The sequence below is a fragment of the Myxine glutinosa genome, chromosome 10 (genome assembly GCF_964187855.1).
Source record: "Myxine glutinosa chromosome 10, kmMyxGlut1.1, whole genome shotgun sequence".
Classification (NCBI taxonomy): domain Eukaryota; kingdom Metazoa; phylum Chordata; class Myxini; order Myxiniformes; family Myxinidae; genus Myxine; species Myxine glutinosa.
Window position 1 is genome coordinate 90,989,945 of NC_136270.1, and position 24,421 is coordinate 91,014,365.

Consider the following 24,421-nt stretch of genomic DNA (forward strand, 5'->3'; position numbering starts at 1 on the left):
TGCACCTCAGTCTGGAGCGGGAACAGGCAGAAAGATTTGTTATTTTGCGTGTTCTATTAAACCATGGTAAAACCACACCAATGCAATTGTAGAACAAAACAAGTAATTGTATTCAGACCAATGCACTCACATACACGATAATAACACTAATATGACCCTATTGAAAAGCCGCAATGAGCCGGCGGAAGCCAAAGCCTCTTGCCACCATTTTACCCATCACTATGGCATCAGTAGGTTAGGTACTTGGTAGTAGGTAGGTGTAGTAGGTACCGTACCTAGTTCAAAATGACACCATTTGCATTCTGGATGAGATTAAAATTTACTTCTTGATTAATTCGGTGAATTCCGTCTCAACTTCGGATATTTCTGGCCGTGAAAAACTATCCCCTATGGCCGCGAGATTTCTAAAAACTAATTCATCAATTTTAGAATATTTGACACCGTTTTCAGCCTCTGCAACGCGGTAATAAGGTTTTTTGAAATATTTTTTCAAATGCTCGAATCTCATTGGTTCCGGTGTTTGGTGAAGATTTTCGTTGAAGATAACCAGGGCCCGTGCAACAAGGTTGGTCTTAAAGTATTTTAATTATAAATTAGAGGTGCATAAGATTGTGAATCAAACAAAGACGGGTGAAACAAACTCCTATTGAACTTTTTCGCATTTTTATGCACAACTCCGCATCCGCAAGATGAGGGCCTCCATGGAGCGCTTTGGTGCGTCAAAGCTTCGAAATTTTCAAAGGATCCAGCAAAATCTGGCTTTTCAACATAATGCGCGTTCATTCACAACACCGGCTTTGCCGGCTATTAAAGAAAGTACACTGAAAATGTCACTTGCATCAAATGAACACTGTTAAGAATTTTGGGGTAGAGTGATATATAGATCAGGTAGATCTGTGTCGTATCATGCTCCGACTGTCGTGAAGAAGAACTATTTCGATGTACATAAGTAGGGACCTGTTTAGCCCGAATGTCGGATTAAGGTGCATCTTTGTCCCCATTACGAGGAATGGGACATGTTAACTATTTATAGGGATTATGTTAACTACTACCTTGTTAGTCAAACCTCTGTGATCTATCCTTTGTCCCGTATGACACTACACCAATATACACCAGACAGGCCCATTAGCACACATGTACTAATTAAATTCCCCCCCACAATGAAACTCACCAGAAGTGCAGACAGGAAGCACCCACGCATTGCACCAACATGGTGATAAAACATTGCTCAGGCAGGCTGAGGCCATGCCCACATCGCGATGGATTGGTCAAGGAGGTTTGATGGAGAGATCACACCAATGAAAGGCCAGAGTAAGGAAGGACTTGTGATTGGACAGGGGCAGAGCAAAGAGCGACCCACTGATTGGTAGGAAGAAGCGACGAACTGATTGGCCACCGACCGATGGCATGAGAGAGAAGTGCCGCGGGCATTGGTGGAGAACTGAGCCTGTGGTGTTGGCTGGCAGGGATTGGTGGAGAGAAACCGACATTTTCTCTCTTGCGTTGGAACCTCCCTTGTTCTGGACCTTCTCCCTGCGCTTGACATTGCCCCTCGCTGATTGACCCTGGACTCTTGCGGCAACTAAGGAAGGGGGAGGAAAACCCAGGAGCCCAGAGCCTGAGGCTGCTCAGTTGGACTGCTCACAATGTGTGGAAGCTACACCTCCTTCCCTCCTCCCAGCTTGCAATGCCTCTTCTCCTTACAGGCGTGACGACACACGGATTAGGAGATAATTTGTCAGCTGCCGATGAGCTGGGTTCCAGTTCACAGCTCGCATCATCTCCGCCAGCTCTGCCGGGGTTTTCGGAAGACTCTATATTCTTGTCCTACCTGGTTTTGTCTCTCTATTGTAGTGTGTCTGAGGCTTTAAGGCATAGGCTAAGTAAGATTATCTTGTTCATCATTGGTTTTGTGGGCCTGTATGTTGGTCGTAGGTTGAGAGGTTGAGGGGTCGTGGTTTTGTATTTTGTATTACCTTATTACCTCCACCACAAGGCAGACGAGGTTATGTTTTTCCCCCTTGCTACTTGCAAAATCGAAGACTTTTCAAGTATATTGGTTAGTCTTGTGCGTTATTCTGTCTGTCAATCGCCTACAGGTCACAATTTTAAACCGTTCTTCACAAAACGTTTCCAGATGGTAGAGTTGGTCATATGGAAGTAGCCAATTGATTTTGACGTCAAAGGTCATCTTGGTGAAATTTCTAATATTTTCATCCAATTGACTTGAAAATTAAACAGCAATTGCATATCGAGTCACTAAATTGGGAAAGCAACTATTTTGAGGTCAAAGGTCAACTCAAGGTCAAACTTATAATATCAATTTTCATCTGAAAAATCATCAATTTGAATCTGATTCATCCGAGCTTTGATTAAGATAGTCAATTTTAATCTTAATGAAATGGGCAATTTGATTTGCCATGGCAGCTTTGTATTTTGGGGAGGGGTGGATTTTGCAAGTATCGTGCTCTGCATGATGTCTTCTTGTTTGTTTGTCTGTCTGTCTGTCTGTTTAATGTTTATCTGTGAGCAGGATTTCTCAAAAATATATGGACGGATTCAGACAAAATTTGGTAGACACTTTGGGTGTGTGACAAGGACTCATTTAATTTTGGTGAAGATCTGGATCCGAGAATGTTAAGTCATTCTTCACCATTGAGAGATGTGGCCAAAATCAAAATATAGCATGATATTTCAAAACGTTGTGGACTTACTTTTGCAACCAGCCACCTCTGTAAATCGGTCCTTGATAGTCGTACCATAATTTTAAAAACACACTGCCCTGGTTTCATAATTTCTGAATCAAAACTTCTGCTACAGGTTTGTTTGCAAATAAATACGCTTCTTGAAAAATCACAAACCCTTTTATTTTTATTAGTCACAAAATGCAAGTTCCAAGCTCAATCACAATTATTCACACAGGATGAGGAAATCAAAAATTACCGATGCACATTTTCTGCCTGAGCAGAAGCCCTAGGTGATGCAAAAGCAAAATTAACATGCATTTTCACAACCACTGTCCAATCAGTACTATCTGCCCCATCAGCCAAAGGGGAAAAAAAAATCAAAGAATTAAAAGGATCAATATTAAATTTGTAGCAGTTTCCAAAAACCCAGACAGCCAAGTAGCAAAAACAGAGGGGGTGAGGGGGGAAGTGGGGTATGACCAATTAAGAAAGCGGCAGGCATGATTGTCCGACTGCCAATGCCATTTTATTTGTGGACACCCTTTCAATTTAGGGAGGAATTAATAATTACAACAAAAAAAATATCATCGTACTCCCAAAATGAATAAATCACGTCAGCTCTCCAACCTAACACTGAACAATTCGCACTCTGATGAACAACTTTGCATTTTTATACAAACCAACATCAGAATTTATTTTACCTGCACATCTGATAACCATTTTGGTGTCTTTCAATGGCTTTAAAAAAAAACATGAGGGGGAAAAGGGGAGAGGGGTGAGATAATGCAAAAATAACCAAACAGTTTGGTTCGCAGTTGTTTGTTGTGATGGCACAATTCGGAAGGCAGGAAATAGGACGATCATGGGCCCGAACTTCATTCATGCAAAGAGTCTTTCACAGTGCATAAAGGTATGCAGTGTGATTCCATCGAAGAATGAACCACCGATATGTTTCTTATGACTTTCATTTTCATTGCTGTTTTGGCCTCAAGGTGAGCCTTCTTAAGCTATCAAATAAAAGGTTCACATTCTGTGGTGCAGGAGGAAATTGAAGGATGCAGATAAATGATTACAGGAAGTGACATCACAGTAAAATATTGTGCTAAACTTTCTGGCATCTTGTCTTTAAACTTTGCGAGTGTGATCACAAAACTACTCTGTTGAGACTACTAGTGTAAGCTTTAGTGAATTCTCACCTGGACAGCTATATACACCATTCCCAGGTATCCGGCAATGCAGAGTGCAAGGATGAGGTCAAATATGGCAGGTTTCACTCTGCAAACCATGGAAGTAACTTCACATACTCTACATTCTGCATGGTGGAAATGTACCCAAGAGTGCCAAAACCCAACACAAACTTTAACCTATAGTGTCAAATGGCAAAACTACTGTCTTTCTTACACCCACCTGTATGCATTGATCACCTGCGTAAGTTGGTCGTAGAAAACAAACTCCGGTTCTCTGGTGACACAGATGTGGTGAGAGGTCAATAATCACCATTATAGCAGAACATACAGTTGGGTGCAAAAGTACGAGCACACTTAAATCAAAGCCAAGCTTTTTCAAATCACAATTTCAAACACAAATTTGTCACAATAGCAAAGATATGTATCCATATTCTTAAATTACCTCCTCTACCTAAGGTGGGTAGAGGTTATGTTTTCACCCCTGCCTGTTTGTGAGTAGGATATCTCAAAAAAGTTAAAGACAAATTCAGCTGAAATTTGCTGGAACAAATTTGCTGGGTGTGTGACAAGGAAGAATTGATCAGATTTCGGTGAAGATCCAGATACGATGAGTTTTAACGTGATTCTTAACCATCGATAGGGTCAAAAAGAATATGTAGCATGATATTTCAAAAACGCTGTGGACGGATTCCTATGAAACTAAGTGGATGAGTTGGTAACAAGCAGTTTGATTTTGGTTAATGTCCGGATGCAGATCCAGCCTATCAGTGGGATACAAAATGTAAACTGTTCAGCTTGATGGAGGTACGCGCTCTACCGAGTGCTGCTCTTGTTTATTATATTTATTATTGACTGACACGTTGTCTTCACAAAATAAACAAGAAAGAGCAATCAGAGATTGCAGACCCTCACCAGGATGTGTTTTTAGTGGTTTATAAGGCTTTTGTGTTAAAACAAATATGGCGGCCAAACCACATGACCCATCATTATTTTTCTCTCCCCCAATTTATCCATAGATGACGCGCAAGAAATTTCATCTTGTTCGTATGAAGTTTTGTACTTGTCAAATTATGACGTCATAATGGAGGAACCTATGACATTATTAATATATGTTATTCCCCATGGAGAGTTCTTTACAATGAACCATGTGCCAATTTTTTCTATGCAGCGCTTTTGGAGATATAGAGGTGCAAAGTTTTTCGGGTTTTCCAAGATGGCGCCCATACCACGTGACCCATGACGTTATAATTATCATTACAAAAATCTACAGGAGGAGCACCGATGAAGAAAATTTCCTGTCAATTGGACCAACAGTTGCAGAGAAAATCATATTTATTCTGTGTGGACAGACAGACAAATGAAAAATCGGTCAGAGACTGAGGACTTGCCGGACTGTACTTTTTTATCGGCCAATTTAGGACACATATGGCGGCCGAACCACGTGACCGATGACGTCATCATTAACATATTTTATTCCCCATGCAGAGTTCTTTACAATGAGCCATGTCTCAATTTTTTCTGTTCAGCACTTTCGGAGATATCGAGGTGCAAAGTTTTTCGGTTTTTCCAAGATGGCGGCCGAACCACGTGACCGATGACGTCATCAATTGGGCACAGTCTATTCCAGGGCAAGACAAATACGGATGCAAAGTTTGGCGATTCTACGTGCAACGGTGTAGACGTAGTGCTGCAAACAGACAAACAGACAAACACAAACGAACAGATCAACATACTTGCCGGAATCTTTTTTCCGGCAAGTAACAAACAAACGGACTCAAATGCAATACGCTCTCCTCTGGCAAGGGTAACTTGAATGACACTCTGTAGAGCGCATACCTACGCCAGGCTGAACAGTTTACATTTTGTATCCCACTGGTAGGTCGTACGTGGATTCGGACCTGAACCAAAATCGAATCGGCTTGTTGTTGTCACTTACCCAACTCATCCACCAAGTTTTGTCACAAGTCCTCCACAACTTTGAAACATCATGCTATACTGTATATCGTTTTTGACCCGGTCATGATACAACATCGATCATGCTGTACTGTATATGAAGAATCACTTAGAAATTTAAAAATAATTATCGTATCCGAATCCATATTGAGATCGTCATCAAAATCGAATCCATGAGTCCATGTCACACTCCCAAACTTTCGTCTTTCGTCCACCAAGTTTCGTCTGAATCCATCCACAACTTTTTGAGATATCCTGTTCACATACAAACAGACAGGGGTGAAAATACAACCCCCATCCATATTCAGTGGCAGAGGAAATTAAGGGTGAATGCATTTGAGAGAAATATAAAATTGATGTGAAAGATAAAATTGATGTGAAAGATAAAATTGATGTGAAAGATAAAATTGATGTGAAAGATAAAATTGATGTGAAAGATAAAATTGATGTAAAAAAAAAAAAACCACCTTTAGAGGCCATTTTTCCCCGCAAAGCGGGGGTTGGCCTTTTTCGGGAACCGTGGTTGTTGTTGTTTTTTATTTTTGGTCCCCTTTTTGAAGCAATGTTTTACGGCCGGATGCCCTTCCTGACGCCAACCCTTTTTGCCGCCTTTAACGACAAACAAGGAATTACCAGTGAACTCAATTTGCCGACCTCGAAAGGATGACAGGCTGAGTCAACCCCCCTGGCGTTAATTCAGCGATCCACCGGGATTCGAACCCAGGATCCTAGGATCCTAAGCCAGCACCCTAGCCGCTAGCCCAACACCAGGGAAAGATAAAATTGATGTGAAAGATAAAATTGATGTGAAAGATAAAATTGATGTGAAAGATAAAATTGATGTGAAATATAAAATTGATGTGAAAGATAAAATTGATGTGAAAGATAAAATTGATGTGAAAGATAAAATTGATGTGAAATATAAAATTGATGTGAAATATAAAATTGATGTGAAAGATAAAATTGATGTGAAAGATAAAATTGATGTGAAAGATAAAATTGATGTGAAAGATAAAATTGATGTGAAAGATAAAATTGATGTGAAATATAAAATTGATGTGAAATATATAATTGATGTGAAAGATAAAATTGATGTGAAAGATAAAATTGATGTGAAAGATAAAATTGATGTGAAAGATAAAATTGATGTGAAAGATAAAATTGATGTGAAAGATAAAATTGATGTGAAAGATAAAATTGATGTGAAATATAAAATTGATGTGAAATATAAAATTGATGTCAAAGATAAAATTGATGTCAAAGATAAAATTGATGTGAAAGATAAAATTGATGTGAAATATAAAATTGATGTGAAAGATAAAATTGATGTGAAAGATAAAATTGATGTGAAAGATAAAATTGATGTGAAATATAAAATTGATGTGAAAGATAAAATTGATGTGAAAGATAAAATTGATGTGAAAGATAAAATTGATGTGAAAGATAAAATTGATGTGAAATATAAAATTGATGTGAAATATAAAATTGATGTGAAAGATAAAATTGATGTGAAAGATAAAATTGATGTGAAAGATAAAATTGATGTGAAAGATAAAATTGATGTGAAAGATAAAATTGATGTGAAATATAAAATTGATGTGAAAGATAAAATTGATGTGAAAGATAAAATTGATGTGAAAGATAAAATTGATGTGAAATATAAAATTGATGTGAAATATAAAATTGATGTGAAATATAAAATTGATGTGAAAGATAAAATTGATGTGAAAGATAAAATTGATGTGAAAGATAAAATTGATGTGAAAGATAAAATTGATGTGAAAGATAAAATTGATGTGAAAGATAAAATTGATGTGAAAGATAAAATTGATGTGAAAGATAAAATTGATGTGAAATATAAAATTGATGTGAAAGATAAAATTGATGTGAAAGATAAAATTGATGTGAAAGATAAAATTGATGTGAAAGATAAAATTGATGTGAAAGATAAAATTGATGTGAAAGATAAAATTGATGTGAAATATAAAATTGATGTGAAAGATAAAATTGATGTGAAAGATAAAATTGATGTGAAAGATAAAATTGATGTGAAAGATAAAATTGATGTGAAATATAAAATTGATGTGAAATGTAAAATTGATGTGAAAGATAAAATTGATGTGAAAGATAAAATTGATGTGAAAGATAAAATTGATGTGAAAGATAAAATTGATGTGAAATATAAAATTGATGTGAAAGATAAAATTGATGTGAAAGATAAAATTGATGTGAAAGATAAAATTGATGTGAAATATAAAATTGATGTGAAATATAAAATTGATGTGAAATATAAAATTGATGTGAAAGATAAAATTGATGTGAAAGATAAAATTGATGTGAAAGATAAAATTGATGTGAAAGATAAAATTGATGTGAAAGATAAAATTGATGTGAAAGATAAAATTGATGTGAAAGATAAAATTGATGTGAAAGATAAAATTGATGTGAAAGATAAAATTGATGTGAAATATAAAATTGATGTGAAATATAAAATTGATGTGAAAGATAAAATTGATGTGAAAGATAAAATTGATGTGAAAGATAAAATTGATGTAAGCAGTCCGACTATGCTCTGGAGTGCATTACAACACTGTTGAGAAAAGATGGACTCAAACATAATGCATACATTAATTAAATCAATCTGGAGTGGAGTTGAGGCAATTCTCAAGGCAAAATGGGGTCAAACCGATTATGGAGTATGCATCAAGAAATATTTTATTTTAATGCCTCTGCCAACAGAGGCATTATGTTTTCAGACTGTCCGTCCGGCTGTCTGTCTGTCCATCCGTGATAGGTTTTCGTCACCGCGATAACTTTAAAATGGCTGAAGGGATCCAAGTAAAACTTGGAACAGGTATCTGTAATGATGCCCAGATGAACCGATTAGATTATGGTGTCAAGAGGTCCTGCTAGGTAAAAATTATGTTACCGAGCTAACTTGTGAACCAGTGATGGGATTTTGACCAAAGTTGCCATAACATAAGAAATGATGAATCGATTTCGGCATCAAAGCTCAGAGGTCATGTCAGGTAAAAATGTGATACTTGAGAACAGCGGAAGGGATTTAAATCATACTTGGTACAAGTATGTACAATGATGTAATAATGTGGGCGGAGGCATATTGATGGACATCGCGACATCAAAGAGTACCGTTCTAGTTTCTATTTTAATAAGTGTTGTTGTATCCTCAATAATTCATGGAAATCCATTGAAAGTGCTTTTGGTTTCATGTTGCTGATTTATTTTGTTAGCACGTTTCAATTAATAAATTTCCTGCTGGACTCGTACTTTTGCACTCCACTATAAAAAAGAAAAGAAAAAAAAGAAGAAGATGTTTGCACTGTTTTGCACTCCACTATATTGTGGTTTAATCCACAGCAGATGTATCAGCTTACAAAACATATTTTCTGGTTCAAAAGTACTTATAATCAATTCCCTCACCCTACTTTCAATTCCTCAAGTTAGACAACAACAACAACAACAACAACAACAACAACAACAGGCATTTTAAGGCCATTTTCCCTGCTAGAGCGGGGGTTAGCCTTGCAGGCCCCATGACGATCTTTCATGACAATTCATGACAATTCCTCAAGTTATCCAGATCAATAATTATGGAAGAAGGCTTCCTGAAGCTACAGGGTCCATCCTACCTTTTATCAGCTCTAGCTGTATGTCTGTGGACCTCATGAAGGTGCCGGTTCATAATGGCTTCAAGGGAAGGCAGCAGACCCACATCTGGCTGGACAAGCTGAGCAGCCCGTGCCTCACGTGACAGCCATTCCAACTGTGCCTCAAGCTCATTCTCACGAACGCCCTGGCAGATGCACCCCAAACAACAAATTATCCCATAATTAAACAAGCAGGGGACTTCTGAAGCATGAAGTAGCATTCACAGATCGTTAGCGACATGGTACTGAAGGAAGTTGTCATGCACATCAGGACACCAATGCTGACAAGCAGGACAACTACTGACTCACCATCTCCTCAGTAAAGATTTCAGACTCTTCTGTTGTTTCCTACCATGTGAAAAAGGGGAAAAAAGTACTGCAAAATGGAATAGTTTTGTTTTTATTGCCACAAATCTACAGCCACATTGCCCCAAATCTACAGCCACATCACAGCAACACCAGCCCCCACCCTCCCAATATGAATGGCTCACCTTTCCAGTGAGGTTATACAAGTAATGTGCCAAAGCTTCCGCCACGACTTTGACGTTTCGTGTCAAGCGCTTAACATTGACCTTAGAGCTGCCAACAAGCGGTTGTTGAGACAGAAGGAAAAGGGGTTGAAGGAGGGAAGGACAACAAAATTGTGTTACTGACATTTCATGGTTCAAATGCACAACAGTTGAACAGAAAAAGTCATGAAAGCTCAGCACAAGGAAAAAAACGTCTGCAAAAATATGGCGTGTCTGCACCTCCACTTTCTACATCTTCCCCTCCCCTCCCAACTATAAACTAAACCAATACAGGCTTTACAAGCTCGGCTTCCACTGACCCCACATCAAGAATGGAATGACGGCTCCTCCGATGTGGCGAGTCAAGGTGGGAAATTGAGAGCGCAGGAATCCGGCGCAGGCCAAACCGTTCATGTTCCCAGCACAACAGCTCTTCCGCAAGGTTTATCTTCTTGTGTACAAGGGTCATTTGCAGTGGTGGGTAATGAGATGATACCTAGGAAGTGGCGAAGGCAGTGGAATTACAATCTTTGTTCAAGCAAAAATTAGGGTAGAGAGGTGCAAAATAAGGAAGTAGTATCTGTGCGATAGGTTTTTCGTATGACGTCAATGCCACAGGAGGACTGACCTTCTCTAACTCCTGCAGAAAAGCTTGGATGGGAGTGCCATCCCGTGGTGGCCTTGAGACGTGGACATTGAGAGCATCACTACTGCCTAACGTGTCCAAGCACAACGCAAAGGCCACAGAGTCCTGCAGCCAGCTGGAGTCTGTGGGAGAGCCGCCAGGTTAGTCCTGTGGTTGGAACTCAGAACGGGATAAAACCAACATTTCATGCACACACCTGTGTGGTCAAGGTTATCCTCCAGCCAGCGTTTGGTACCCTGGTAACTGAATTTTCCTCCACCAGAAAAAAGGAAGAGAAGGTTGAACCTGCAATATATCAGATCGTGTTTTAGAAGAAGAAGAAGAAGAAGAAGAAGATAAAAAAAGACGCTGTTGCAATTCATTCTGCAATAATAGTTGTGAAACTACGATGTACTTGAAACATTGTCCAAAACAAGCGTTTGCTTACAGTAAGTAAAGGAAAATAAAATAAATATTTTCTTCATTTAAAACTGCATGAGATCAAGTACCGCAGCACAGTACATCATATGAGCTACAGTCAGTTCTGAAATCAGACATATTTTAGGGATCTTCCCGGCTCAAACAGCAAAAGGTACAGCGGCACACAGTAGAGTTACAATGATGCAATTGATGAAACTGTATTGCATCATCCCTCTCAAATGGCATATGGCTGTGCATCGAGTACAGCGTTATTCATGAATCAATGATGCAATACTGGCATTTGCGACCACCTCTCAGTGGAGACAAAAAAACAAAAACAAATATATATATATTTAATCCATCGAGTGGATGATTACGGACCATTCACATATTATGCAGATGGCATGAGGGAAGACAAAAAGAATATGCAAGGAAGGATGAAACTATGGATGAATGAGGCTATTGGTGGAATTTAGTAAAGAATATGAAGGTGTGTCTGTTGCTTTTTAACGGCCACTATTATCCCACCTTGTGGGGTCGGCCGGGGGAAGCTAGGCCCAAGTCTTTCACGAACCGGCCTGGCCAGGGCTGAAGTTTGCCTAGTTAGGGCAGGAATTTTGGAAATTGGCCATGATGCCGGTGATACTCGCCTACTTTTTGTGAATAACACCATGGGATCTTTAACGCCCACCAACCCATGCTAGCAGATGGGACCCCCAGTTTAACATCCATCCGAGGGACGGCACACACACTGATGAATCACCCCGCCAGTGAAACACCAAACTGACAGTTTATAGCTGGGTCGGGATTCAAACCCAGGCTATACAGCTTAGAGGTGAGTGTGTGTACCTCCAAGGCCATCCTGTCAGCCCATAAAGAACATGAAGGAAGGGATAATTATGAAGGAGGGAAAATTATGAAGGAGGAAGAAGAGTCAAAATGAATTGGTTTTTTTTGCAAACAATATGTTGACCCCTTGTATCAAAAAAAATGTGACAGGACATTCAGTTTGCTGACATTTGATAAAACTAGGGCATGCCCGTACTATATCTATATCTAAAATTATATCCCCCCCCTCTATTTACATGAAATGGTTTGGTCCAAAGCGAACGGCTTGCGAGTGGTGACAATCCCCCCCCTCTATTTACATGCAATGGTTTGGTCCAAAGCGAACGGCTTCCGGAGTTTGGTAAAGAAATCGCCATCGCGTGCACAAACGCGCAGGAAAGCGAATGAATCGCAAATTCGTTTTTATTAGTTGTAAAACATAGTTTAACGCCAACATAGTTTGCAAACGTGAAATAAATGAATACGCTCTCAAATGTGCCATCCGAGGCAGAGTGTGCCCGCCACGTTCGGCACACGCGATCGTTCGCTGCTCTCTGATTGGTTGAATCGTTTTTTGGACATAGCTCGGTAAGTAATTGTCCGATTAATATGAAACCTTGAAAAGGCACATCCTCGGGTCCCCAGCAATATACCTGGCAAGTTAAAAGTATATCGGACCCGTGGTTGTCGAGAAACAGCGGTCACAGACAAACAAACGTACAGACGTACAGACAGACAGACAGAGATTACTGGAATTATAGATAGATATTGTAGAAGGAGATGAGTGGGAACCAAATAGTAATAAAAATATGTTAAAAAAGTGAAGGATGGAAGAATGTCAATACCATACTAAAACACACAATTTGGTGTCTGTCTGACTGTCTGACTGAAATGCATTTTGGCTGGACATTCATGAGACTGAACCTTTTCCATCGCCCCCTCCCCCAAGGTTGCTTCCAATAACAAAGAAGAAGCAAGACATCAAAATTTCATCTTTGGAGGACATTTTTCTGTTCAAAATTGTGCATCGGCAGTATCGATAATAGCATAATAATAATATTGTTATGGAATAGAAGAAGAACCACCTTTAGAGGCCATTTTTTCTCTGCAGAGCAGGGGTTGGCCAATAGAATAGTCGTATATATAGGCAGAGCAGAGGAAGAATATAGTTACAGAATGAATGAATGAATGAATGAATGATCGTTTTAAGGCCATTTTCCCCGCTAGAGCGGGGGTTAGCCTTGCGGGCCCCATGACAATCATGGTTCCCTGTTTTGAGGCAATGTTTTTATGGCCGGATGTCCTTCCTGACGCCAACCCTTGGTCACGCTCTTACGATGCGCAGGGATATGGTGTACCTATTCTAAATCGGGGTACACACCGTGATCATTCATCCCAGCAAGCTGGTACTCAATTTGCCGACCTCGGAAGGATGACAGGCTGAGTCAACCCCCCTGGCGTTAATTCAGCGATCGACCGGGATTCAAACCCAGGATCCTAGGATCCCAAGCCGGCACCCTAACCGCTAAGCCAACACCAGGCATTCCTACATATTAAGTGAAAATTACTTATGTTTTTTGTGCATCGGCAAAATATGTGCAAATATGCAAAAAAAAAATACAAAATATATATGTGGGACATATTGACGCGTATTAAACGGGAGTTTTAAATTTTTGAATGAAAAAGCCTTTGGTTGGATTTTCATCCGATTGAAATTTCATTTCATCTTTGGGGAAAAAAAAGTATCATTTCTTTTGCAACAACCCTTTGCAATATACAATTCATTTAACACAACAGTTATCAATTTGGATAAACACTTGCACAAACGCAGACACACAATTGAGTTTGAACATAAGCAAGTCAGAAGAGATTAATTAATTTATCAGTTACTTCCTGTGGACGAGGATTCATGCAACGCCCTATCCCGCTGTCTTGAGAAACATTATGGGTGGGGTCTACATGTGCCTAGTTTCATGGGTCGGGACGCAAAATGCCAAAATATTGCTATACGGACAAAACAAAATATTTTGTCCAAGAGTTTGGAAAGTGACAAAGAGTTGATTTGTGTTGACAGCGTTTTTTGTTTTTTTAACACCACCTTGTCCAACACATTAGATTATTTATTCGTGTATGTTGTTTGTGTCTTTTATAACATCGTTAAAAAATATAGTTACAGAATAATATTATAAATAACAACAGCAAGGATAATAACATTCCACAGCCCACCCGCCCGAGTACAAGCATCGGGTGTAAAAATGTATAATTAAGGGAAGAGGACCTATTACAAATGGAAGTCAAGTATGTAGAATGGTGCACACGTACACATACACACGACACCCACCAAATCCCACTATCCTCTCCCAGTCTCCCATAGGGAGCGTGTGTTTGCAATATTTTAAAGGAGGAAAAGGAAAGAATGTTAAGTGGAGAAAATAATCAAGAACATAATAAAGCAGAGGCCTACGGAGCGTGTGTGCGTTGGTGGGCGTAGAGGCGAGAGAAAAGTCTGGCAAGCTCCAGAAGAGCCACGACTCCACTCCCATTGGAGTCTGCACCAAATGACAGGCCCTGGAGAAGGGTGGGGAGGAAAATCATTTTTTTTTTTTTGATGAGATTGATTAATAATAAAGCCCAAGAGAAGCAATAGATGTGATGGAGGGTGGGGGCTTCGGTAGAGGAATACTTCAACAAAAAGTAAAATAACCAAGAGTGAGAATTGCTTTGCAATACATGTCCCCTATCGGTACCTGTGAATGTTTTTTTTTGTTGTTTTTTAAAACAAATTCTCGTCATCTCAAACAAGATCTCGTCATCACCAGAAAAAATTGATGAAACTCCCCGAAACTCGAACTTGTTGTATAACTTATAATAAAGCCATGTATCAAGTTTCAGTTAAATATGTTAAAGGGTAGGGGGAAAAGTGCAGAAAACCACAGGTGGGCTAGACAGATGGAAGGACAGACAGACAGACAGATGGACAGATGGACGGACAAACAGAGAGCAAACCTATAGTCCCCTCCAGGAAGGGGACTAATAAAAAACTTCAAGCATAAAATTACAATGAGGAAAATGCAGAGGAATGAGGAAAATGAGGAAAATGAGGAAAATGCAAATTACTTCAAGCATAAAATTTATATATAAAATTACAATGAGGAAAATGGGGAATTCGACTGTTGATAGAAATTGAAGCATGGCATAAATGGCTGACCGGAGCGACGCCGAAAGTATCGTAGTGTGCAACTAGTACAACGGTTGGTAGATCCTCGTTCCCTTCCAGGCCTGCTAGGCGACCCTGGTGCAAAAAGAGAGCATCCGTGGTTTAAAAAAAAAATGGAGTTCACAGCGAGAAGATCACACAAAGTACAAAAGCTTGAGAGCATAACCTAACCTCAAGACTGACAATAGGCCAGTCGGGCAGTGGCTTGCTTTGACCCCCACTGGCAACAAACTGGAAGCCATTGGCTGTAGCGGATCTGAGCAGCACTGGGGTACACAGAATAAGAAAACTCGATTGGTACAGCGATATTCCACAGATAAGTCATTCATTTAATCTTGCAGAGAGATCCAAGTTAACAAAATATTGGTTATGTTCGTTTACTGCCTGCAGCTGAGGGTTCCACAAGGTCGGATGAGGTGTCCTGCAGTTGCTTGTGCATTGCCAGCAATTCAGAATCTTCATGTGCAAAATAAACAGGCATTGGCATCTCTGCTGTGAGAAGCTCCTGCTCCACTTCTTGGAACTGCTGCTAGAGTAGATGGGGGTGAGGGAGGGTGGGGGGGGGGGGGGGGGGGGTTGAAGGGAAGAAATGAAAATTTGAAGAATGAAAAATAAAAGGAAAAGGAAGCAAACAAACTGGGAAGGATTTAACATCACTCCAGTTGACAATCAACCAGATGCAAATACAGACCGCTGAGCTTACTTCCAATTATAAGCAGTCATTGGTAATTAGACAGTCCGACATCCGGCTTTGTTGCCAAACTCTCTGCCTGTGGCATTCAATGCCACCTTAATTCCTGGATTTACAACTGCCTCTGCCCATGCATTCAACAAAACCTCACAACCTTCCTCCCCCACCTCCGGATATTCCACAGATAAGTCATTCATTTCTGTGGGTAACATTGAATGCACGTCTTCCCAGTGAAGGCCGGAGTTCCCCAAGGCAGTGCCTTGGGTCTAGTTTTGTTGCTCATCGATATGAATGACCTCCACAATGCTCCGGAAACCCTCTCTATTTGTTTTAGCAGCTGACTCCATGTTGGGTCATGAAAGGCACTCTCAGCTGATCTGGAATCAATTAAATGCTGATTTAATAAATGTAACCTATCCTTCAATCCTGGAATATATCAGTCTCAGCCTGTGGCTCCAGAAGGATCTACAAACGAACCCACCTGTACCATGTTCAGCCACTGGAAAAGGTTCAGTCTCGTGAACGTCCAGGCCTCACCACATGCAGTGCCTTCAAAAAGTATTCACACCACTTGACCTTTTTCACATTTTGTTGTTACAGCCTGACTTAAAAATGGATTAAAGTGACTTTTTTTTTGGCACTGATCGATACATAATACCACATAATGACAATGTGGAATATCTATATTTTTGAATTTTTTTTTACAAAATAATTAAAAATAAAATACAAAAATATCCAATTTACATAAGTATTCAACCCAACAACAACAACAAAACAACAGACATTTTAAGGTCATTTTCCCTGCTAGAGCGGGGGTTAGCCTTGCGGTCCCCATGACAATCTTCTCCATTTTGCCCTATTTTCTGCATCTCTCCTTGTGGATTGCCCGCATTAAGGATTGCCCCTTGCCCGCATTTCTTCTTCCACCATCTTTAGCCAAGTCTTTCTCGGTCTTCCCCGTCCTCAACTTCCTTCTACATTCATTTCCATCACTGTTCTCAACCAGTCACTTTCATCCTTCCTCATCACATGACCAAACCATCTCAACCTGTTCCTCTTCACAGCATCAATCACAGGCTCTATTCCCATCATCTTTCACAATTCATCATTTGTCTTCCTCTCTCTCAACGATACTCCACACATCCACCGAACCATTCGCATTTCCACCCTTTCCAGCCTTCGTTGCTGCTCTACGTTCATTACCCATGTCTCGCTCCCATAAATCATAACACTTCTCACACAGGCAGCATAAACCTTTCCGTTCAGCTTCAACGACACTCCCCTCCTCATCAGCACGCAACACAGTTCCCGAAACTTCTTCCATGCACATCTCACTCTAGCAACCATTGCCGAGTCTGATCCACCTTCTCCATTCAGCATGTCTCATAAGTGTTATCCGAGGTAGATAATAAGTATTCAACCCCCTGAGTCAATATTTCGTATAAGCACTTTGGCAGCGATTACAACTTTAAGTCTTCTTGGGTATGTCTGTACTAACTTTTGCACATCTGCATTTGGGGAGTTTCTCCCATTCTTCCTTGCAAGTTTGCTCAAGCTCTGTCAAGTTGTATGGGGAGCGTCGGTGAACAGCAATCTTCAAGTCTTTCCACAGATTCTCAATGGGATTCAAGTCTGGGCTTTGGCTGGGCTATTCAATGACTTTCACATTCTTGTTCTGAAGCGATTCAAGTGTTGCTTTGACTCTATGAGTGGTCTTACTCGTCCTTCAAGGTATCAAGCAAGCAGTGCACCATTTCATCATCACCAATTCTGTCCCATGATCTTTATTACCCCCATTAACTTTTCCTCCTAACTCAACGGTCTTACTAGTTTCAGTGCTTCTTCCCCTTCTCCCTCTCTCTCTATTTTTTTTTTTAAGACAAGTGTAACATGTGCAGGGAGACAAATTCTTATGGACACCTCCATGAGTTCTGGTGACAATCTGCCCAAGTTGGGCGGCAGAAGCACCAACAGTGCAGCAGCTGCAAGACTGACAGCTCGTCGCACCCGGGCTAAAGTCAGATCCGCGAGTCTGACGATCACGCAGCGCCGCGACAGCTCTCCGGAGTTTACTGGCCGCACCTCTGCACTGAGCACAGCACTGCGGGAACCTACGCCACAAAAACAAAATTAACAATGTCCTACAAATGCAATTTCAACAAAAATGTAATGAATCATAAATGTTGCATCGATTATAAAAGCAAAATCTGCCAGGAAATTCGTGAAGGAGGGTTGGGGGTGGGAGGGATAATCCCATTCATCCAGAGCAAGATGTTATAGTAATGGAGGTTCTTGTTTGGTTTAAAAACGTAAATAAAAAACAAAGTACAAAACTCGAGCTGCGACATTCTTTGCTCATGGCCAGTCTGTACGTCACCTGTCTGCCTGACACCTCCAACCCACTGCTGGCACACCTCACAATTATTTACCTTCTTTCAGCAAGAACTCACATGACCTTTGACCTCCTTAAAAAAAAGTTGTTGCATCAGATTTCCAGCTCAGATTCCAAACTGTTCCCCTTGTTCTAACAGCTATTTTGCTCAGGATTGTTTTCTTCTGGAAGCCACGCTTCAGTTATTCCTGCACGTACGACATGAGCTCAGGTTATACACCGTGTACAAGGGTGGTTCAGGGTTGACCTGCACCTTTTGTTCAAGATTCTCGCAAAGAAATACAGGTCGCTGGCAGTTTGTGGAGCAGCAATGCCAACGTACGGCAACGCCTGTGTGAAGTGACGTCACAGCGTTGCAAAGTATGCTGGGTATTGAAGGTGTTAGCTAACAGAGAGTGCCTCATGATATGCTGTGGGCCGGTGCTTTGTAATCAAGTTTCTGGGTTAGGGTTAGGAGTGGAAATTTGAAGGATTCAAAATGGACGTGGATCGGTAATGCACGATGAACACATTCAAGTGAAACCTCACGTGGTGACTGCAAACATTACCAGTAATGAATGGTTGTTGTCATCGTCGTTTCGTATGCAGCCTGTGGCTGCTGGTCGCAACGTTTTCTGGAAGCGTGGCTGTGCCGCTGATGCAGTGCCAATAAGCTGGTACTCATTTTTCCGACCTCAGAACGACGACATGCTGAGTCAACCCACCCGGTGTTATTTAACGGCACAACAGTGGCTCAAACTCAAGACCCTAAGATCTTAAGCCAGCCACCTTAACCATGAAGCCACCACCAGCAGCACTAGACCTCTTGAATGGTTGATTTGGATGGCAGATACGTTGCTCCTCTTGTCCGCCAATACATACCGACACCTGTACGTCCTCAGACGAATACTCCGTTGCGTGATACACGAGCTATTTCATTCACACCTGGAAACGGTAAAAAAAAAAAGCTTTCGTTTGTTCAAAGGGCAGTTATGATGGGATATGCTCAGGTATTCCCCCTGGTGTGAAAGTCTTCACTTACGGACGCCGCCGCTGTGGCTGAAACGAATCTTTGGCGAATATGGCTGTTTTAAGGTAAACGTGAATTTACTGCGAGTCTTCTTCTTTTTGTCTTTGGCAAATATCAGCTCACAGGTGCAAGTCCAAGCGACAGTGCTGTCTGCGGACAGGTGGATTGCCTTTTGTCCTTCATTGAATTTCCTCAGTTTACAGTAGTCGTTCAAGATGTGATGGATAGTTTGATCTGATAAAAACCATCGTTGAATTTCCAGTTGCGGAGATGGTACATCACGACACATCAAGAACATCCGGAGTTCATCAGAGATGGTGCCAGGTCGTCGCGGAGATGGTACATCACGACACATCAAGAACATCCAGAGTTCATCAGAGATGGTGCCAGGTCGTCGCGGAGATGGTACATCACGACACATCAAGAACATCCAGAGTTCATCAGAGATGGTGCCAGGTCGTCGCGGAGATGGTACATCACTACACATCAAGAACATCCAGAGTTCATCAGAGATGGTGCCAGGTCGTCGCGGAGATGGTACATCACGACACATCAAGAACATCCAGAGTTCATCAGAGATGGTGCCAGGTCGTCGCGGAGATGGTACATCATGACACATCAAGAACATCCGGAGTTCATCAGAGATGGTGCCAGGTCGTCGCGGAGATGGTACATCACTACACATCAAGAACATCCAGAGTTCATCAGAGATGGTGCCAGGTCGTCACGGAGATGGCACACCACTACACATCAAGAACATCCAGAATTCATCAGAGATGGTGCCAGGTCGTCGCAAAGATGGTACACCACTACACATCAAGTACATCCAGAGTTCATCAGAGATGGTGCCAGGTCGTCGCAGAGATGGTACACCACGACACATCAAGAACATCCAGAGTTCATCAGAGATGGTGCCAGGTCGTCGCAGAGATGGTACACCACTACACATCAAGAACATCCAGAGTTCATCAGAGATGGTGCCAGGTCGTCGCGGAGATGGTACACCACGACACATCAAGAACATCCAGAGTTCATCAGAGATGGTGCCAGGTCGTCGCGGAGATGGTACACCACTACACATCAAGAACATCCAGAGTTCATCAGAGATGGTGCCAGGTCGTCGCAGAGATGGTACACCACTACACATCAAGAACATCCAGAGTTCATCAGAGATGGTGCCAGGTCGTCGTGGAGATGGTACACCACTACACATCAAGAACATCCAGAGTTCATCAGAGATGGTGCCAGGTCTTCACATGAAGTGTGCGGATCCGGTTTACAGTCACAAGACAACACACATTTCCCAAAGTATTAAACGCAGTACCCAGCAATCTTTGCCGTTCCTACGAGGTAATGACACAGGAGCAAGGGGAGGAAAAGGAAAGGCGTGGAGCATGTGACCAGTGTGCTGCATCTTTTGCATGGTGGTGCATTGCAGTGCCCCGTGGTCTCACCGTAGCCGATCCCGTACAGTTCGTACTGCTGCGCTCGCCACGCGGTGAACTCGTGCGACGCACAAACCTCGCCCGGTCCGATGAACAACAAAAGCAGCGTCGGCAGCAAAAGCAGCAGCTCGGTGACATCGTCCATCATCCTGAGCGCAAACCGTGCACACGTGTTATCGGCACCTCACGAGGACACTGCACCGTGGTGTTATCACGGCCGCAACACACGTGTTACGTGCATCGCACCGTTGTGTTACCAAGGCTACCACACATGTATTATGTGCACCACACCGGTGTTTTACCAAGGCTACTATAAATGTGTTACGTGCACCGGACTGGTGTTACTGAGGCCACTACATGTGTTACCGACACCGGACTGGTGTTACTGAGGCCACTACATGTGTTACCTACACCGCACTGGTGTTATTGAGGCCACTACACGTGTTACATGCACCGCACCGTTGTGTTACCAAGGCTACCACACATGTATTATGTGCACCACACCGGTGTTTTACCAAGGCTACTATAAATGTGTTATGTGCACCGCACTGGTGTTACTGAGGCCACTACATGTGTTACCGACACCGGACTGGTGTTACTGAGGCCACTACATGTGTTACCTACACCGCACTTGTGTTACTGAGGCCACTACACGTGTTACGTGCACCGCACCGTTGTGTTGCCAAGGCTACCACACATGTATTATGTGCACCACACCGGTGTTTTACCAAGGCTACTATAAATGTGTTACGTGCACCGCACTGGTGTTACTGAGGCCACTACATGTGTTACCGACACCGGACTGGTGTTACTGAGGCCACTACATGTGTTACCTACACCGGACTGGTGTTACTGAGGCCACTACATGTGTTACCTACACCGCACTGGTGTTACTGAGGCCACTACACGTGTTACGTGCACCGCACCGTTGTGTTACCAAGGCTACCACACATGTATTATGTGTACCACACCGGTGTTTTACCAAGGCTACTATAAATGTGTTACGTGCACCGCACTGGTGTTACTGAGGCCACTACATGTGTTACCGACACCGGACTGGTGTTACTGAGGCCACTACATGTGTTACCTACACCGCACTGGTGTTACTGAGGCCACTACACGTGTTACATGCACCGCACCGTTGTGTTGCCAAGGCTACCACACATGTATTATGTGCACCACACCGGTGTTTTACCAAGGCTACTATAAATGTGTTACGTGCACCGCACTGGTGTTACTGAGGCCACTACATGTGTTACCGACACCGGACTGGTGTTACTGAGGCCACTACATGTGTTACCTACACCGGACTGGTGTTACTGAGGCCACTACATGTGTTACCTATACCGCACTGGTGTTACTGAGGCCACCACATGTGTTACCTACACCGCACTGGTGTTACTGAGGCCACTACATGTGTTACCTACACCGCACTGGTGTTACTGAGGCCACTACAAGTGTTACCTACACCGCACTGGTGTTACTGAGGCCACTACATGTGTTACCTACACCGCACTGGTGTTACTGAGGCCACTACATGTGTTACCTACACCACACTGGTGTTACTGAGGCCACTACATGTTACCTACACCGCACTGGTGTTACTGAGGCCACTACACGTGTTACCTACACCGCACTGCTGTTACTGAGGCCACTACATGTGTTACCTACACCACACTGGTGTTACTGAGGCCACTACACGTGTTACCTACGCCGCACTGGTGTTACTGAGGCCACTACATGTGTTACCTACACCACACTAGTGTTACTGAGGCCACTACATGTGTTACCTACACCGCACTGGTGTTACTTAGGCCACTACATGTGTTACCTACACCGCACTACACTAGTGTTACTGAGGCCACTACTACATGTGTTACCTACACCGCACTGGTGTTACTGAGGCCACCACACGTGTTACATGCACCGCACCGGTGTGTTACCGCAGCCACTACACACGTGTTACATGCACCACACTGGTATGTTACTGAGGCCACTCCACACGTGTTACATGCACTGCACAGGTATGTTACTGTTAGTGTTAGTGTTTCCCCTCGTACACACGTGTTATCAATAAATCGCCACACTTGGAAAGCACGCTGAATGTGGTTAACCGATACCGTGTTACTTCATGACGATTTCACAGGGAGTTCTTGGGTGCTTTATAACCGACATATAAATCAAAGAGCGAATCATTGTCAGTACAAGGTTAGACACGTGAGGTGAACGTCACCCATTCATTCGTACTCACCTTCCCCCCTAAACCTCCCCCTAAATTACTCATCTCCGATAATTAACGCTGATTTACCGAATGTATTGTACTGAATGATGTGTAAGTGTGTTACTCGACTCACGTGATAGCACCCGCACTTCGCCGGCACGCTGGGGCCGCCCGAGGTCCCGTCCCGAGAGTACTGCAGGCAGAGCAACGGGCAACCCAAGCAGGGGGTCCAAAAGGGTCCTTTTTCAAAAATTATTTAATCCGTTTTGTTTTTTAATTACCACATCAGGGAATTTTTGTTGGAGGTTTCACCTGATGTAAATATACTGGTTCAATGTATTAAAAATGTGGGACTGTGGGTGGGGGCGGGGCCAGGGAGTCTGGCCCGTAGGAATTGAAAATTGAAATCCCGGCATTTCTTTTTCTTCCCAAGTCTTACATTTTGATGTGAGCGCAAGTCTGTTTGTGCTGCGATCTGCAATGTTACACAGCGGGATAATTCACCGTTGATAAAGTGAGATAATCGGAGAGACAATGTTATGGGGAACACAAATTGGCAATTTCCCATAATTTAATTTTAATGAGCAATTTAACCTTCGATGCCGATTATATCTGAACCAGAACGTCACAACCCTAGGGCTTTTTATTTTTCCAGCGGTGACTACATTCTAAAGAGTTCTTCGTGAGGTTTCTGTGCCTCAGAACATCACTACGTCAAACAGAATAGTCTAGTAGGAAGACTAGGTCCCCCTGCACCCCCCGGAGATATACTTCTAATCAGTGTTTCTAGATTGGAAAAAATGTGTAGAAAATGACTAGCTATGGCCCCAAGCTGAAAAAATGTCCCACATACCATTTTTATGCAAATTACTGCTGCAAATTTTATGCAAAATTATGCAAATTTTATGCAAATTTTTGATGAGGAGTAGAGTTGAGGGGTCTTTGAGGGCTTCATCGAGGTGCTCTCGGTTGCAAGACTGGGTCATTCTGAGAAGCACAGCAGGGTCAGAGATCATGATGTTCTCCTCCTCAGTGAATCTCTCCATCAACAGCCTCTCCATTGCCTCACACACTGTTTTGAGGCAAAAGAGGGACTTTGCGTAGGCCTTTCCACTGAGAACACCTTTGAGAGATCCACTTGTTACTAGTTGTGCCTCAAAGAGAATCTCTGCATATCCAGAACCACGCATCTTGTGTCCAGTGAGCATCCCGATGTAGTTCATGGATGTGTGGAAGGGTCCAATCGTTACTACATGACTAGCAAATTCATTTGGCCAGCGCCAGATGATGGGAAGGGCTTTCATGCAGACACCCAGATCAAATGTATTCAGGACCCATCTCTGACCCACCTCAGCAGTTGCTGCCTCGGAACGCTTCAGTAGCTCACGAACAACTGCGTTGTCTGTGATCGGTTGGTGGATAGGCGTGCAGTAGTCGACTGTTGATTTGCTGGGTGGGGGAGAACCAGTTGCAGAGGTGAAACCCCCTAGCCCAGGCACAGGCTGCAGGCCATTGCCATGCCATGCAGGCACCAGGCACAGACCGATCACAGACAACGCAGTTGTTCGT

The 24,421-nt window shown here is 42.3% G+C and overlaps 1 protein-coding gene across 2 annotated transcripts; it reads right to left on the reverse strand.

Annotated features, from left to right (window-relative positions):
* Positions 1-2,853: 2,853 nt before the first annotated feature.
* Positions 2,854-23,068, reverse strand: NCLN (nicalin). Of its 2 annotated transcripts, none has more exons than XM_068126502.2 (16): positions 22,986-23,068; positions 20,641-20,780; positions 17,706-17,896; positions 15,476-15,620; positions 15,266-15,360; positions 15,086-15,169; positions 14,342-14,445; positions 10,847-10,935; positions 10,633-10,772; positions 10,325-10,500; positions 9,987-10,074; positions 9,805-9,843; positions 9,478-9,641; positions 4,095-4,148; positions 3,884-3,962; positions 2,854-3,717 (listed from the first exon to the last, which is right to left on the reverse strand). In XM_068126502.2, exons 2-16 carry the CDS (start codon positions 20,777-20,779, stop codon positions 3,658-3,660), a joined length of 1,647 nt encoding a protein of 548 aa, XP_067982603.1. In that variant the 5' UTR covers position 20,780; positions 22,986-23,068; the 3' UTR covers positions 2,854-3,657. The 2 variants fall into 2 exon arrangements, with proteins under 2 accessions (XP_067982603.1, XP_067982602.1); XM_068126501.2 differs by having other exon boundaries at positions 15,476-15,623.
* Positions 23,069-24,421: the final 1,353 nt, after the last annotated feature.